At 35.7% G+C, this 15,156-nt stretch overlaps 2 protein-coding genes across 2 annotated transcripts in view; one reads left to right on the top strand and one right to left on the bottom strand.

Moving 5' to 3' along the window:
- LOC145996058 (uncharacterized) overlaps positions 1 to 15,156 on the top strand; it is a 502,345-nt gene that overhangs the window by 194,448 nt on the left and 292,741 nt on the right. The gene's annotated exons all lie outside the window — the stretch shown is intronic.
- On the bottom strand, positions 4,234 to 14,108 carry LOC145996468 (uncharacterized). Its single transcript, XM_083132958.1, has 2 exons — positions 13,984 to 14,108; positions 4,234 to 6,133 (listed from the first exon to the last, which is right to left on the bottom strand). Exons 1-2 carry the CDS (start codon positions 14,035 to 14,037, stop codon positions 5,657 to 5,659), a joined length of 531 nt encoding a protein of 176 aa, XP_082989084.1. The 5' UTR covers positions 14,038 to 14,108; the 3' UTR covers positions 4,234 to 5,656.

Consider the following 15,156-nt stretch of genomic DNA (forward strand, 5'->3'; position numbering starts at 1 on the left):
AATTTCCATTAAATATTTGTCAATTATTAAATAATTATATTATAAAATATATTATATCGACTGCAAATTGAAGATTTTAATATACTACTAATGCTATGAACAATGATTTGCGTGGCTAGCGGCAAAAATTAAGAGACATTAAGAAGATAATAGTTTCATACATAAAATTCACTTCTAAATGTTATTACGTGTCCTATTTACATATTTATATACTTTGCGGTAGCTGACGAAAGGCGATGAGAAATGGAGAAGAAATAACAAGTCGGACTAATTTGTGTTCTGGGGATTGCTGGGTTCAGTGTCCTTAGAGATGAGGCTTTTTGTTCCTTGTGTGTGCGCTCGATATTATTCCAGTAAATTATATTAGACTTCAAAACAAATTGTTCATGTTTGTTGTTAGAACAAAACTCTCCCCACCGGAAAAGTTTGGTGGAGGGGAAATTTCAGCGTTGGTGGGGGGGATTTTTCCGTCCCGCCCGGGATTTCGCACCCTGCATACATTGAAATAAGTGTCATTTCAGTGAAAATATTAGAACATTTCGCGGCGCCTCTGTAAGCCATCCACTACTGTTGTAGTGTGTACATAGGCGCCGACTCCATGGGTCTTAGGGGGGCTCGAGCCCCCCCAATGTTAACGATGTGGGGGCAGAGCACCCCAAATAATTTTGCTTAAGATTTTGCTTCTCTTGTAAAGTTTACTCTGAATTGTGCCACGTGAACTTAACTTTAAATACACATTTGAAATGTTCTAGACCATCAACTTTGGAGCGGTGTTATGACCAGAGACATCAAAACACATGACTTATTACTATAGACTATACTAAGTATATAATTATGAGTATTGTTAACACTTTTACTAAAAAGAGTTTCAAAAGATGTGCATGAACTATGAGAGTGGATGGGACGTTCGGGCTACAAATGGCTCTCATATGACATTCAGAACGAGATAATTGTTATATTAGGGAGATCTGTTTTGCGCTCCGTGGTAGCAGATATTAAAAGTCGGGAATATTTTGCTATTATGGTTGACGAAACATGTGACATATCCATCCGTGAACAATTGACATTTTGCATTCGAACTGTAAATGAAAATTTTAATATTTTTGAGGAATTCATGGGCTTTTACGAGATTCCGAACACTGAGGACAAAACTTAAAAAAGGGAGGGAGTGAGTCATTCATTAATTTATTTCAGTGATCAGAGCCCCCCCAATAATTTTGACAAGTCGGCGCCCCTGAGTGTGTAGCTATGAAAACTCTACCAGACTTATACCGTTAATAATCACCTTTCTCCTCACGTGCTATTGTGTTCTATTTGATGTGTAGGTGGTTAGTTGTGACAACAATGCAAATATTAATGTGCCAATTATCATAGGATTGCGCGCGTATTTTCACCACAAATTTAAGCTACATGTAACCCAGACGAATTTATTACAATTTCATGTAAATTCGTAACTTTCTGTACTGCACTCAGTGCAGTGCCCACGATTTTCGAAAGAGAGGTTTACGTATACTTCTTTTCCTGTCTTTCACGTTCTTTTAAGGCACTCTGTACCAAGGGGGAATATGACCTCCCGTTGTCGTCCTCTCTGAGGAATCATCATATCAATTAGATTACTTTCATAATAATTTACACATTCACTTGGATTTTTGTAATACAAAATACTGGTGTTATTAAGGCGAGGAGGGACAATTTCTCGTAAGTCTTTCTAGCTGGGGCAGCTATCGATCACTGTTGCCAACTTCGCTCATTTGGAGCCAAATTTGGCTCTTTCGTGCACTCGTTTGACTGTGAACTGTGGCACCCGCCCTCTGCCGCACCACTGGCTCCGGCCCATAAAAACCAACCTTTGCCATGAGTGTACATTTTGCACGTGACGTGATATTCATATACGTATAGGCTGCGTCAGCCACCCCTCTTTACTCCCCAGGTATTATTATATATAGCGCTGTGGCTAAGGTGTAGATGACAATATTGTTATCCGGGAATTCTTTATTTTCGATTTCGTATGAACATCGTTGGATTATTAGGATGGGTGATGCCGTCAAATCTAAGCGGTGAAAACTAAGAATAAATTGCCATTCACTTTGAAGCTAACGGCAATAGTAGCGCCCCCACCCCTCTGACACCTAAAATTATCCTAGGAGGCACTTTATGCAGCCTTCATTAATCTAGCTCCTTCAAAGTCATCTTTAGCTCTATTAATGATGAAATGTAGCTCTTTTATGCACACCAGGTTTGGCAACACTGCGAGGATGGCCGTATGAGGCAAGGAGAAATGCATTAGGTTTATGGGACCATCATTTTATTCGTTCTCTCGGGAATATCAAACATCCAATGACGTAGAGAAGTACATGGACCGAAAAAGGACACGTTGAACTATGTCATTGTAGAAGGAAAAGTCGAAACTCGCATTTGATTAGCTGTAATTTGAAGTTGAAGTTGATTTCCCATAAGGAATACATGGGATTCTGAAAATACTTACTAATCATATTTTTCAAACATCGTGTCTAGCTTATTAATCAACTTGAGAAACAGTTTTCACTTGCAACATGGAGAGAAATTCATACTCTCTTGCATACTAAACCCTTTTTTAAATAGCAGTGCCCAATCCGACGATATTGAAATAAATGCACAACTAGTGCGTAATTGTCCCTCCTCACCTTAAATCATTTTATAAATTCAAGTAATTTTATATGTAACCAGCACGAAGATTAATTCAGAGAACTGGATTTTCAGATGTCATAACTTTATCCTGATTATTGAGAACGAAAAGGAATTTTGATACATAGACATGTTGTCAGAAATGCCTTTCTTTCAATTTTGAAAAATTACACCCATGTTAAAAAGTCTACTGTAGCATTCAGCATATTTTTTTTGAGTGGATTTCATACACTGTTTGCCTGGACTTTTGCAATTGAATGTTCGAGTCGGTTGGCTTTACTAAATTATTACAAGAAACAGCACGCACACAAAAATTTCGAAAATGTAGCAGGGAGAAATCGACACAGACCTAATTCTTTTCATAGTATTTTTTTGTTTGTTTGTTTCAAATCCACTTTGCCTTCAGATAGGCTAATAGGCAAACTCTTCCCCATGAAAACATAATAACGCTTGAAGGAAGTGCGTGCGTGTGTGTGTGTGTATCAACAGTATGAGCCAGTGGCGGCGATTGGGTTCCAAAACCGGGAGACATGGTACCAACCTACGGGGGGGCAAAGACAGTATATTTATCTTTGTAGATAAGATTTAGCATAGTGTGAGGGCAGAAAGTATCAAAAAGTAAGGGGGCAACTGCCCCCTAATCGCCGCCACTGGCTATTCAACTGTCAGTGGCTCGGATGGTTAATTTTGGTTGTAATTTTATTATTTTACCTAGGTTAATTGGGCATGTTATAATTAAATATTTCCAAGTAATGTGTATGTAAATATTGGTTTGACGTACTTACATTAATTATATTATCCTTAACATACATTAATAATATGTTGCACTTAAGCTCTTATTTTAAAATTTAAAAATTATTAAATGTTGATTTCTTGATCGATTTAATTTTTTGAAAATCATACTGTTAACTATGGCATCTATATTATCTATGCATGACTTAATAGTTTGTTTTAATAATATTAATATTACATGAAACAGTTACGTGGAGATTATGAAGATTCATATTGTTCGTCAAGCACGTACTAAACCATAATTATTTTTTCGAAAATTTCTATCCAGTGTAAGTGTCATTAATTTGAATACTCTATAAAAGTAGGGCATAATTTTTACTAAACCAATTGGAGGGATATAAATGCATTGAAACCGCATACCAATCAAATTATTAGTTTTCGTTAATAAAACTGTTATTGTGTTATAACCATCACCTTTTGATTAAGAACATTGGGTTTCGATTCATTGTTGCAGCTGACGCTTCGAATTCAAGTTCAGTCCAGTTTAATATTATTTTATTTCTTACCATTATTGGCAAGTCATTCCTTTCAAGAAATAAGCTTGTAAGTTATTGATTTCAAAATATCACCTACTCGTGGTGTGTAAGTGCCATATTCAACAATAACATATATTAAAATGCATAGGAAATACACCTCTCTCTTATTACTAACACACACTGAACTCATTAGCAATCTGACATTGAAATGAATCAAAGCCGTGAAAAATTTTAAACATACAACAAACAAACAAAAGTAATATGAGTATAAAACTACACTAGAAAAACACAACTCTCCGTAAATAAATGCAACTTTATTGATTGCAAAAAGCTACACACTATTAAAGCTTGAACACAAAAATGAAGTTCTGTTTGAACAATCTTTAACAACGAACGAATTAAACATAGGCTATCTGGACGTTGATACAGTTGATCCAACACAGAACTTCAAATATCACAGTCTGTTTTAACTGTACAACAGTTATCTGTACATATAACACAGTTATCTTGAGCATTATACAGGCATTCTCAAATGTTAAAAAACTACAGTAAAATTGTCTAAAAGATTAGTGTAACAATATACAGCACTAATACTACATATAGAATATATTCACATATGACATATAAAAATAAAACATATCTTCTCATAGCATTAATGTAAGTTTCCTCTGTTTATTGAAATTTCATAAATGTAATGCTAAAAGAGAAGAAAACGATTAAGCTAATTTCTCGAACTAAACTTTTCTATATATGATACCTTTATATGCTAAAGAATAAGAGTACATAAAGACAGCATATTGATATATTTTTAAAAGAAACAACCAAGAATATTATAATGAAATCATTGTCTTTCTTTTTGTCAGATATGAAAACTACTTTGAGATCATGATTTAAGCTGAATTTCTGATAAGCAAAACTAAAAATAATATTTTTTTGCTGAAAAACTACTAATTACATTTTATTGAATTCATGACATGGGATATCAAAAGATAACAAGAATTCCTTTCCAAACTTATATATTCTTTTTTGCTGAGTATTGCGGCTATGATTTTAAAGTATTGAAGATTGTGACAGTATTGAACAAGCATATTAGTTTTTCCAAGTATAAAAATAATATCCATATTTTGTATAAATTTTCATTAGTGTTCTATATCTTTCTCTGTTTACATGATGATTTTGTATTGTACATTTATGCAATATCCATAAAAAATAAGTTGTAAATAAGGATAAAAAAATCTATCTCTAAAAAATCTACCTACATAAGAACGAATGACAGAAGGCATGAAGAAATTCAAATTTAAAAAAAATTAAAAATAAAATATATACACCCTGGAAAGACAGTTCAAGAGTTTTTTTTATATACATTCACTGGAATGTTTGCATATGTATAACCATTCATTATAAACTAGTTATACGTTTCTTAGCTAGATACAGTACAAGTACAATGTAGCATTTGGGATATCATGTATGTATATACACCTAAGTACACATATGCATAATTATTATCAAATTGTAAGCTCTGGCAAATACTCTTATAATAATAATTTCTTTATTATATTGTTATGGCAATAGTTTTGATGGCACTTATTCACAGGAACGTGCAGAATACGATCACAGACTGATTTGAGATATAAATTTGCAAAATTATCAGTTTTTAGTGATTGCCACACTGATTTTCCAAGATTCTTGATTGATATTTCAAAAATAGTTTCTGAAAGTGGTACCTAAATACACTCGAACATCTTGCGAGCGAGTTTAACAAGTGACTTTGGCGGGAAACATCTCGAAGTGGATTGACACTGAAATACATTCCAGACAGCCCTCGTAGAATTGTGGGTAATGCTAACGGAGAAAGAGCTGGATACATAAGTCGCAGAGCAGTCTTGTAACAGTTTGTAAGCACAAGGCTGAGTGCTTACAATGGATTCCTGATACTTGCTTCTCTGCTTGCCGGACAGAATCCTCCTCACGTCCAACTGCCTCCTCTCTTCTTCCATTGCTTCGTTCGACAAGTTATCGTTGATTTCATTGGTGCAGTTCTTGTCGCTGCTGCTCCATCCGTCCGGATTGGTAGACGGTATCCGTGACGCCATCGTGGTGCTGGGTGAGCTGTTGTAGACGCTCTCTAATGTGCTCCAATATTTGTTGAGGTTGATGCGAGCTGAGGATGTCACCTTTCTAGGCAGGGCGGGCTTCAATATCTGCAAAGGTCAGAAAGACGTCTGAATTATTATGATCTCTCGCCACAAACACTTGTAGTGCAGGAAACACTTGATATTGATTGATTGAGTTGGCGTTTTAAGTCCACTTCATGCACAGAAAGGCTAATCGGGACTGGACCTACAGTTTAAAGTGGGATCGGAACCACTATGTGCCTCCGCCGAATAAAAAGATATAGAAACAGAAAGGATGATACACAGAGAGAGAGGGAGAAAGAATTGTAATTTATTTTTTTAAAGTCCAATTTATGCACAGAAAGGTTAATCGAGACTGGGCCTACACTTTTAAAGTGGAACCGCTATGTATCGAACCCGAGACCCTTTGATTACATGGAGACGACGTTACCACTAAGCCATCGGCAAGGACGTATTGGGGGGGGGGGGCGCCCGAAAGACTTACAAGTACTAAAATTAAATAATCAAAATACACTTTTTTTTAGCATTTGTTACATAATCGATGGTTATTAAAGCCAAACTTATTGGAAGGCGAAAAATTGGGATCGTACGGCTTTAATTTTTAATTTCTTATGATAATATGCATAAAATAAGAATAAGGAACTTTACTTTTCGTCAATTGAATCTCATTCCTTTCTTTGTTATTCAATAAATTTTCCACTCTTTATCTATTTGACATTCATATCCTTGCCAGGGCAGTTGTTTTTATACACATTTTGGCGATCTTAACTACACATAAGCCAGATAATAATACGTAGTGTTATATTTCTATTATTTTACGATATTTTAACCTATTCATGTAAAAATAACAATACAATATTAATTTACATATTTAATTAATATTTAATTGTAATTATTATTATTGAGATTCTTGGTAGGACCCTTCCCCCCCGAAATGTATTTCTAGATACGTGCCTCGTCATCGGGGAGGCCCGAAAGAATTAAAGAAAGAAATGGAGAAACAGAGAAATAAAGGAAAATATAGACAGATAAAAAATAAAAAATATAGAGAAGAGAAAAAGAAAGATAGATAAAAATATAGAAAAAGAACGAAACAAGAAGGAAGGAGACAGAGAGAGAATATGGATGTGTGAGAGAACATAGAGCAGACTAAGAAATGGAGAGAAGGAGAGCATGAGAAAGACAGAAAGAGAGAGAGGAAGAACAGAGTGAGATAAACAAGAAGAAAGAAAGGAAGAGTGATCATAAGAGAAAGTAAGAGAGAAGGATGATATGACAGAAAGAGAAACATCAGATGGAAGATAGAGAAACAAGAAATGAAAAAGGGGGAACAGAAGAAGAAAGAAATAGAGGGAGAAAGAAACAGAACAAGAGAGAGAGAAGAGCGATGACAAGAGAGAAAGACAAATAAGAAGAATGATAGGGAGAGAATGAAACAGGAGAAAGAGAGAGAGAGAGAGAAAAGAATTAGAAGATGAAAGAGAAAGAAATGGAAGAAAAAGAGAGAGAGAGAAAGAAAGAAACAAAAGAAGAAGGAAAGAGAGAAATAAATGGGAGAGGAAGAAAGAAACAAAAGAAGAAGGAAAGAGAGAAAAAGATGGAAGAGAAAGAGAGAGAGAAAGAAACAAAAGAAGAAGGAAAGAGAGAAAAAGATGGAAGAGAAAGAGAGAGAGAGAAAGAAACAAGAGAAGAAGGAAAGAGAGAATGAAACAGAGAAAGATAAACAGAAGAAGGAAAAAAGGAAACAGAAGAAGAAAAAGGCAAGTTGCCGAAGAGGCAGTGATTTATGCATTAGCGCTCAACACGCCCTAAAATTATTAAAGAATCGCCAATATATGTTCACTTTGACTCTACCCTTACAACCCCTGAACACGAACTTACAGCCTCCACATGCATAATTCTGGATATTCTTCTGAGTAGGGCTCTAGAGCCTCATCATGATTGTAAGTAATATTCAAGAACACATAAATGAAACAGATATCTAGTTTTAATGAATGTTTTTACTCATCCACATTCGAGCATGTTTTTTCAATTACCACATTGTCTATAACATCAAAACATTATGCACAATTTTCTACTTATATTACTGCAGATTCGTAGGAAAAAGAGAGTTTATATTCCATAAAGAAAAATAAGATGAAGTATTTGTCGTCGCCAAAATCATGAGTGGAAAATTGACACTAAAATTACGAAAAGTAAGTTTTTTCATCATGGGGATGGTGGAGAAAGGCTAATAATTTAGAACAAATGAAATCTTACTTAAAACTTTTAGGATGACTATTATTGATAGTGTAAATAAATAGGTCAGTAATTTGTCTATATTTGGTCAGTTTTTATTTTTTTTAAAATTTAGTCAGTTATATCAGTAATTTTGACCACTTGCTAGTTTCCAACCCTGCAAAATTGGAACTGCGATATATTGCTGTTCTGCTGTCTGCCTACGCACCAGACGCTGTAAGCGTCACGTCCCATACTTGTTTGTTTGACTTCAATGACTTGTTTCCACTTTATACACAGATAGGCTAAACGGGACTGGGCCTACAGTTTAAAATGAGTTTCGAACCCGAGGCACCTTGGTTATCATCCCATACTAAGAATGAATATCCATTCACTTATAGAAGGCAAAATTTATTTAGAACAACCAGGATGCAATTAATCTTAACATTCCTTTCCTGGTATGACTTAAAATATATATATTTGTGATTTAAAATGGTGTGCGAGTCCCTAGCATAGAACGACAAGGATATTTCAGAAAGCTTCTCTGTTCCGGCGACAAGAAAGCGAAAAACGAAATCGATTTTTTTAATATTACAAAAAGTTGATAATTTTTATTGGCGATTGAATTTTACTTTCAATTGCAGCGTAAAACACCAAGAAGGTAACTGTTATAATTTGTTATTTAAAGAAATGCTACGATAAATTATTTGGATGATATGCCAACCAAACAAAACAAAACAACAACCTTCGGTATAAGAAATATCCTTTTCTGGTACAGAAGTCGCGAAAGAATATAGTGCGTATCTTAAAGCCATACCATTCAACGTGGCTGCTGTATTGAAGTTGCGGAACTTTATATTGTGAGCAAAACACCTACAACCAATTTATTCATTGGCAAAATATCACCAGAAGTATAGCACATAGGAAAGGAACTATTTTTTAAAAAAAAAATCACATGGTTTTGCTTACATTAACTTTCGTTCTTGCCTTAGGTGTAGAATTGGTTGCGGTGGGTATGAAGAAACTGAACAACTTCGGATGAGCTGAGCTCACTGGCGTTCATTATATCCCTTCATCAGTTTCATCATTCTCATCTTCGCGATTAGTGAAAAGTGGCAGAAAAGCGAAGTAAAATAAACCAAATCTGCCAATCGATATGCCTGAAGAAGTCGCACGAGAGAGAAAATATTTGAAATTATCAAACTAGTTTCGGTCTGGCTGGTGTCGAATTTACGAATGCTTGTCTCGTCCATCTATAACATGAACGATCAATTGAGTCGTTCATATTAAACATTATGTGGTGTAGCTCTAGTTACAACTAGAATTTTTATGTAGCCAAAACATGCGAAATATGTGAAAGGAAGGAAGGAAAGAGAGAGAGAGAAAAAAAATAGAAGAAGAAAGAAAGAGAGAAAGAAATGGAAGAAAAGAGAGAGAGAATGAAACAAAAGAAGGAAAGAGAGATAGAAATGGAAGAAAAGAGAGAGAGAATGAAACAAAAGAAGGAAAGAGAGATAGAAATGGAAGAAAAGAGAGAGAGAATGAAACAAAAGAAGGAAAGAGAGATAGAAATGGAAGAAAAGAGAGAGAGAATGAAACAAAAGAAGAAGGAAAGAGAGATAGAAATGGAAGAAGAAAGAAAGAGCGAAACAAGAGAGGTTAAGAGGGAGAGAAAGAAATGGAAGAGGAAAGAGAGAGAGAGAAAGAAATGGAAGAAGAGAGAGAGAGAAAGAAATGGAAGAAGAAAGAGAGAGAGAGAGAAAGAAATGAAAGAAGAGAGAAAGAAATGGAAGAAGAGAAAAAGAAATAGAAGAAGAGAGAGAGAAAAAGAAGAAGGAGAGAGAAAGAAATGGAAGAAGAGGGAAAGAAAGTGAGAGAAAGAAACAAAAGAAGTTAAGAGAGAAAGAAAGAAATGGAAGAAGAAAGAGATAGAATGAAACAAAAGAAGAAGGAAAGAGTTATAAATGGAAGAAGAAAGATAGAGAGAGAAACAAAAGACAATAAGAGAGAAAGAAAGAGAAACAAAAGAAGGAAAGAGAGAAATAAATGAAAGAAGAGAGAAAGAAACAAAAGAAGAAGGAGAGAGAGAGAGAGAAACAAAAGAAGTTAAGAGAGAAAGAAATACAAAAAGAAAGAAAGAGAAACAAAAGAAGAAAGAAAGAGAGAGAAAGAAATGGAAGAAGAAAGAGAGACTATAGTAGCTAAGTTGAATCACATGGCTCTAAGACACGCACTATATTCACACGCGCAAGATTCCCGTCAATCGGATAAATTGACAACAGTTCAGAGCAGAGTTGATTAGCTAGTCTTGTCAGACATTTTTCACCGGGAGAGATGCATTTTAATGTAGGAAAATATTCTCTCTGAATGAACAAAACAGCGAAAAATAAAATGTACATTTAATACGACAATTTATTTAAATGTTTGCCCCACAGTTATAGCTGCTTACTTAATGAAACCAGAAATATGGCATAAAATAATGCATTTTATGTAAAAATATGTAATGTAAACAGGAAATATAATCAGGCTCAAAATATGTAACATGAAATTCACACATGCCATTCCAAACATTGTAATTTACCGATATCTGTAATATTTGCTTGGCTACATACAGAGGTAAAAATATGTGATTACATAAAATCCGCACCCTAGTTTTAAATTGTCAATTCTAACTTCCTGAAAATAAGATAAACTATTACTTGTCAGAATGATACAGAAGAGACACGGTGCATCGAGAGGGACAAGTCAGAATATGAGAAAGGAGCAGAGATGAAATGAGATGATAGAGAAATAGTGTAAACTGAGATTGAACAGACAAGACTGTGAAATAGAGACGCGTGAGAGAGGAAATAGATACAAGAGCGAGAGAGAAGTGGCGATGTTACAAGAGCCACGCCCCCAATTTTTTTTTCGAAAAGACCAATATATAATGGTCTTAATGGATACAATATTCTGTAGCAACTTTCGAATTTTTGAAAATTTTCATGTAGCCACCATCTGTCGCCCATCCCTTCTAAACATTTTTGTGGTTTGAGTTAAAACAGTGTCACAGTCAGAGAGAGAGAGAGAAAGAGAGAGAGAGAGAGAGAGAGGGGGGGGAGGGTAGGCAGAGAAAGAGTCAATTTACATTGCCATAAAGTACGTACTTATATCATAATGTGCACACTACATCAAAGAATTACAAGTACAGTTTGATAGATCTACAAGATAAAATATTAGTTAAACAGACACACACACGGGGGGGGGGGAGAGAGAGAGAGAGAGAGAGAGAGAGAGAGAGAGAGAGAGAGAAAGAGCAGAAATATAATGACTGACAGCCTGACAGGTCGAAAAACTCTGAAAATAATAGCTACTAAAAACAGGGAATTTAATCTCTTATAAAATAATGGTTTGTGGGTACAAATTCAATAAAAATATAAGCTAAATATGATATTTCTCTACTTCCCGATTTTTGTTTTGACAAACCGGTTGGTGTTTATCTATCTAAAAGCAAAACTGACATTAGAGGCATACTTAGGAGTGTGCCCTGACCCATGAACGTCCGCAGGATTTTTTCCGGGGGGGGGGGGGCAAACAAGTCACATTTTCCACCAAAAGAGTATTGTCCCCTAAAAAAATTGCTTAAATTTGAATTTATGTTCATGCAATAATTAACACATATTATTGTGGATAAAATTAATTATATGTGTGAAATACATAAATTTTTGGTTGACTCTCATTTTCCAGGGGGGTATGGCCTCCCCCTTTCCCCCAACATTTATGAGTCACAAATACGACAGATTTATTTTCATCGCAGGTAAACACAAAAAGTACTGTAATTTGCACATTTTTTTTATTGCGGCGGGATGCTTTAAAAATATGAATTTAATTTCTTCTATTTTCAAATAAGATTTTCATATAATAGTTACAATTTCTATTATAATTATCGTTATTTGAACCACATCTAAGTCACACGTGACATATTTGTGTAAAAATGGAGCAAACCACAAGTCAGTCTTATTTATCAAATTAATTGTCTATCAGAGTGAGAGTTATTGGAAAGCCTGATTAATTTTAATTATTCAATGAAATTTAAACACTGTTCAAAAATATTAAAACATAATTTCAAATTTCGGTCTTAGGAAGGAAAAAGTTTAGAGAAAGCTTAAGAAAGTAGACACTGCATCATTTCTTCAGTATTTTAAATTATTGCATTACCTATCACAGACTAAGGAACCACAATACAAATACATAAGAGTACATGCAAATATTTTTTAAAGATATAATTACAGGCTTTTAACCTTAAAAGACAACAAATGCTGACTGGGAACTAATTGTGCATACGATTTAATTGGATATTGAAACATTATTTTACATATTAACTTAATTTTGGACAACCTATATTTGAAACCTGACCGTACAAGGGAAAATACTTGAAAACCAGCGCTTAAAATAATTAAAGGACTTTGTAGTATCACACTTTTTTAAATAAATGGAGACTGTATATATTTCTTTAAAAAGTAAAACTATTTCGAATTTTGTGAAGAATCTATAAAATTTTCTCGTTTTGTGCTAGTGACATTGCAAATGTATTTATTATTATTGGTTTAATCTACATCACGCTCTTATTAAAAGTTTCGGGAAAGTGCAAAGTTGAAACCAAAAATTTTCCCGTTCGGATTCAGGTGACGTAGCGGTAATGTTGTTGCATTGTGATCAAGGGATTCCGGGTTCGATACCCACTGGAGGCATAGCCACTATAGACTGTAGGTCCAGTCACGACATGATTAGTATGTATATATGTGGATAAAGTGGACTTAAGAACAAAAACTCAATCAATTTCAGATGGGGCCACAATTTAGTTTTTCAGATATTCGAGTTTCGTTTTTAAGTCCACTTTTATGCACAGATAGGCTAATTGAGACTGGACCTACAGTTTCAAGTGTGATCGGAACCACTATGTGACTTCACCGGGCATTGAGTTCGGGACCCCTTGTTTACAAGACGACGGTGTTAGCACGTTTTCAAATATTGGGAAATGCATATTTATGCTTTACATTCAGTTCGAAGTAATTTTATCTAATAATAAACTCGGAGCTATTGGGTTCGAAGCCATCTGGTCACGATAAACCAAAAGTTACAGAAAAGTGATGTGAAATTTTAAAATAAACTGTTTATAACGTGTACAAGAAAAAATGAAGGAAGGACTTGTAACATTTATTTCGCATTTAAAATAACCAACAACCGTGGCAAGGTTCAAAACTTGGGAGCAATTAACGGGAGTGTTCTCCGATTTATTTACTAGAGAATGTACTAACCAAATAAGTTTTCCGGATGAAGTATCAGAGGTTATGATGTCCCGGTCACTGTTTGAAATTTGGATATTACGTGTGTAAGGTGTGATATATTGCTTTTCATAATAGCGATGTTGAGTGTGGATTTTAAGTGTGGCAACGCTGTATCCACCGTTGGATTGTAAACACTACACACTTTGAAGGTAAGCTTAGTGTTATATGAAGTATGTTTGCCTAACCTAACGTTACGTGAAATTTTCACGTTACATACGTGACCGGGAAATTGTAATGTCAGATTCGTGTTCAGGAGGCCTCATGTAGAAAGTATACAACATTTCAAACAAATCGGGGAACACTCCCGTCATATTCAATTAAGCCAAAACTTGGAATTACACATCGAAATAAAACTAGAAAAGCAATGCTTACCTTTCTGTAGTATCTTGTCTCGTTCTGCGCGGCGATATTTCTTCCCAGGCACATCGTACGTCTTCTGAGAGTCAGCAGCGTGCGTTCCACGTTCAGGCACCGCCGAGTTGGTTTCAAGCTTTCAAGGTTTGTATCGAGGCAGTCCGCGCCCGGGGCACCTTTCTTCCCTTTTATAGCGCGTGCGCCACACACGCCAGGTGTGTGCCGTGCTCGTGGCAACGGGACTCCCGATCGCCCCCGCCACCAACAGCACACGAAAAAAAGGGACTGGAGAGCGAGCGGTGGTTTCGAATGTCGCCGAGCTTATCCGTGAGAAAGTTCCCTGCATGTATTCCCATGAACCGAACGTCTCCACTAGCCACCTGCTCCGAAAGTTGCACCCTATCACAAGGAGATGTCAAACTTCCACGCGTTCCTACTCCCGTGGAAGAATGGGGCGTCTGTAGGAATGTGTTCCGGAGAACAATGACTTTATTTTTACCACCGGCGACACGTGATCACTGTGTCACGTCCATGCTAGGTGAAATTTGATGCCGAAGATGTCCCTTTTTTACTGCTTCCCAAACGGCGCGCGTATGCTCTTTTATTGACACTTTTCATCATTGCTGATTGATACTTGGTGACCTGGTAGAAAAGATTCAGGTCACGAGCCTAACAAATGCAGAAATTTTAAATAAATACTATTTTTCAAGTGTTCAAGTGCAAGACTCGCACGGAAAGAAGCGCAAAGTATCGAATCAACGACAAAGTATAAGTGGCATATTTATTTCCTATTGCTTTCTTATCAGGACGCATTTTGACAGAGAGTTTCCTTCTCTGGAAAGCGTAAAAGAAATTGTCATACTTGTAGGAACCAACGAACCTAACCTGAAACTGTCCTTTATGCATTGGAAGAGACTATCTTCCATAAGATTGAAAAGGAATAATTAATCATTCCTTGTGGGGATCGAACCCACGACCTTTGGATTAGAAGTACAACGCGCTATCATCTCTGCACCAGAGGGACATTTAAATATTCATTACCGATTGGAAGAGAAACTCTTTTCCATAAGTTGGAACCTTTTGGGGATCGAACCCACGACCTTTGGATTAGAAGTCCATAGCGCTATCCTCTGCGCCAAAGAGACCGTTGATTGCTTATCACCGATTGTTCTTTATGGATTGGAAGAGAAA

The sequence above is a fragment of the Lepisma saccharinum genome, chromosome 12, assembly GCF_977018435.1.
Source record: "Lepisma saccharinum chromosome 12, izLepSacc3.1, whole genome shotgun sequence".
In the NCBI taxonomy this organism is placed as follows: Eukaryota; Metazoa; Arthropoda; class Insecta; order Zygentoma; family Lepismatidae; genus Lepisma; species Lepisma saccharinum.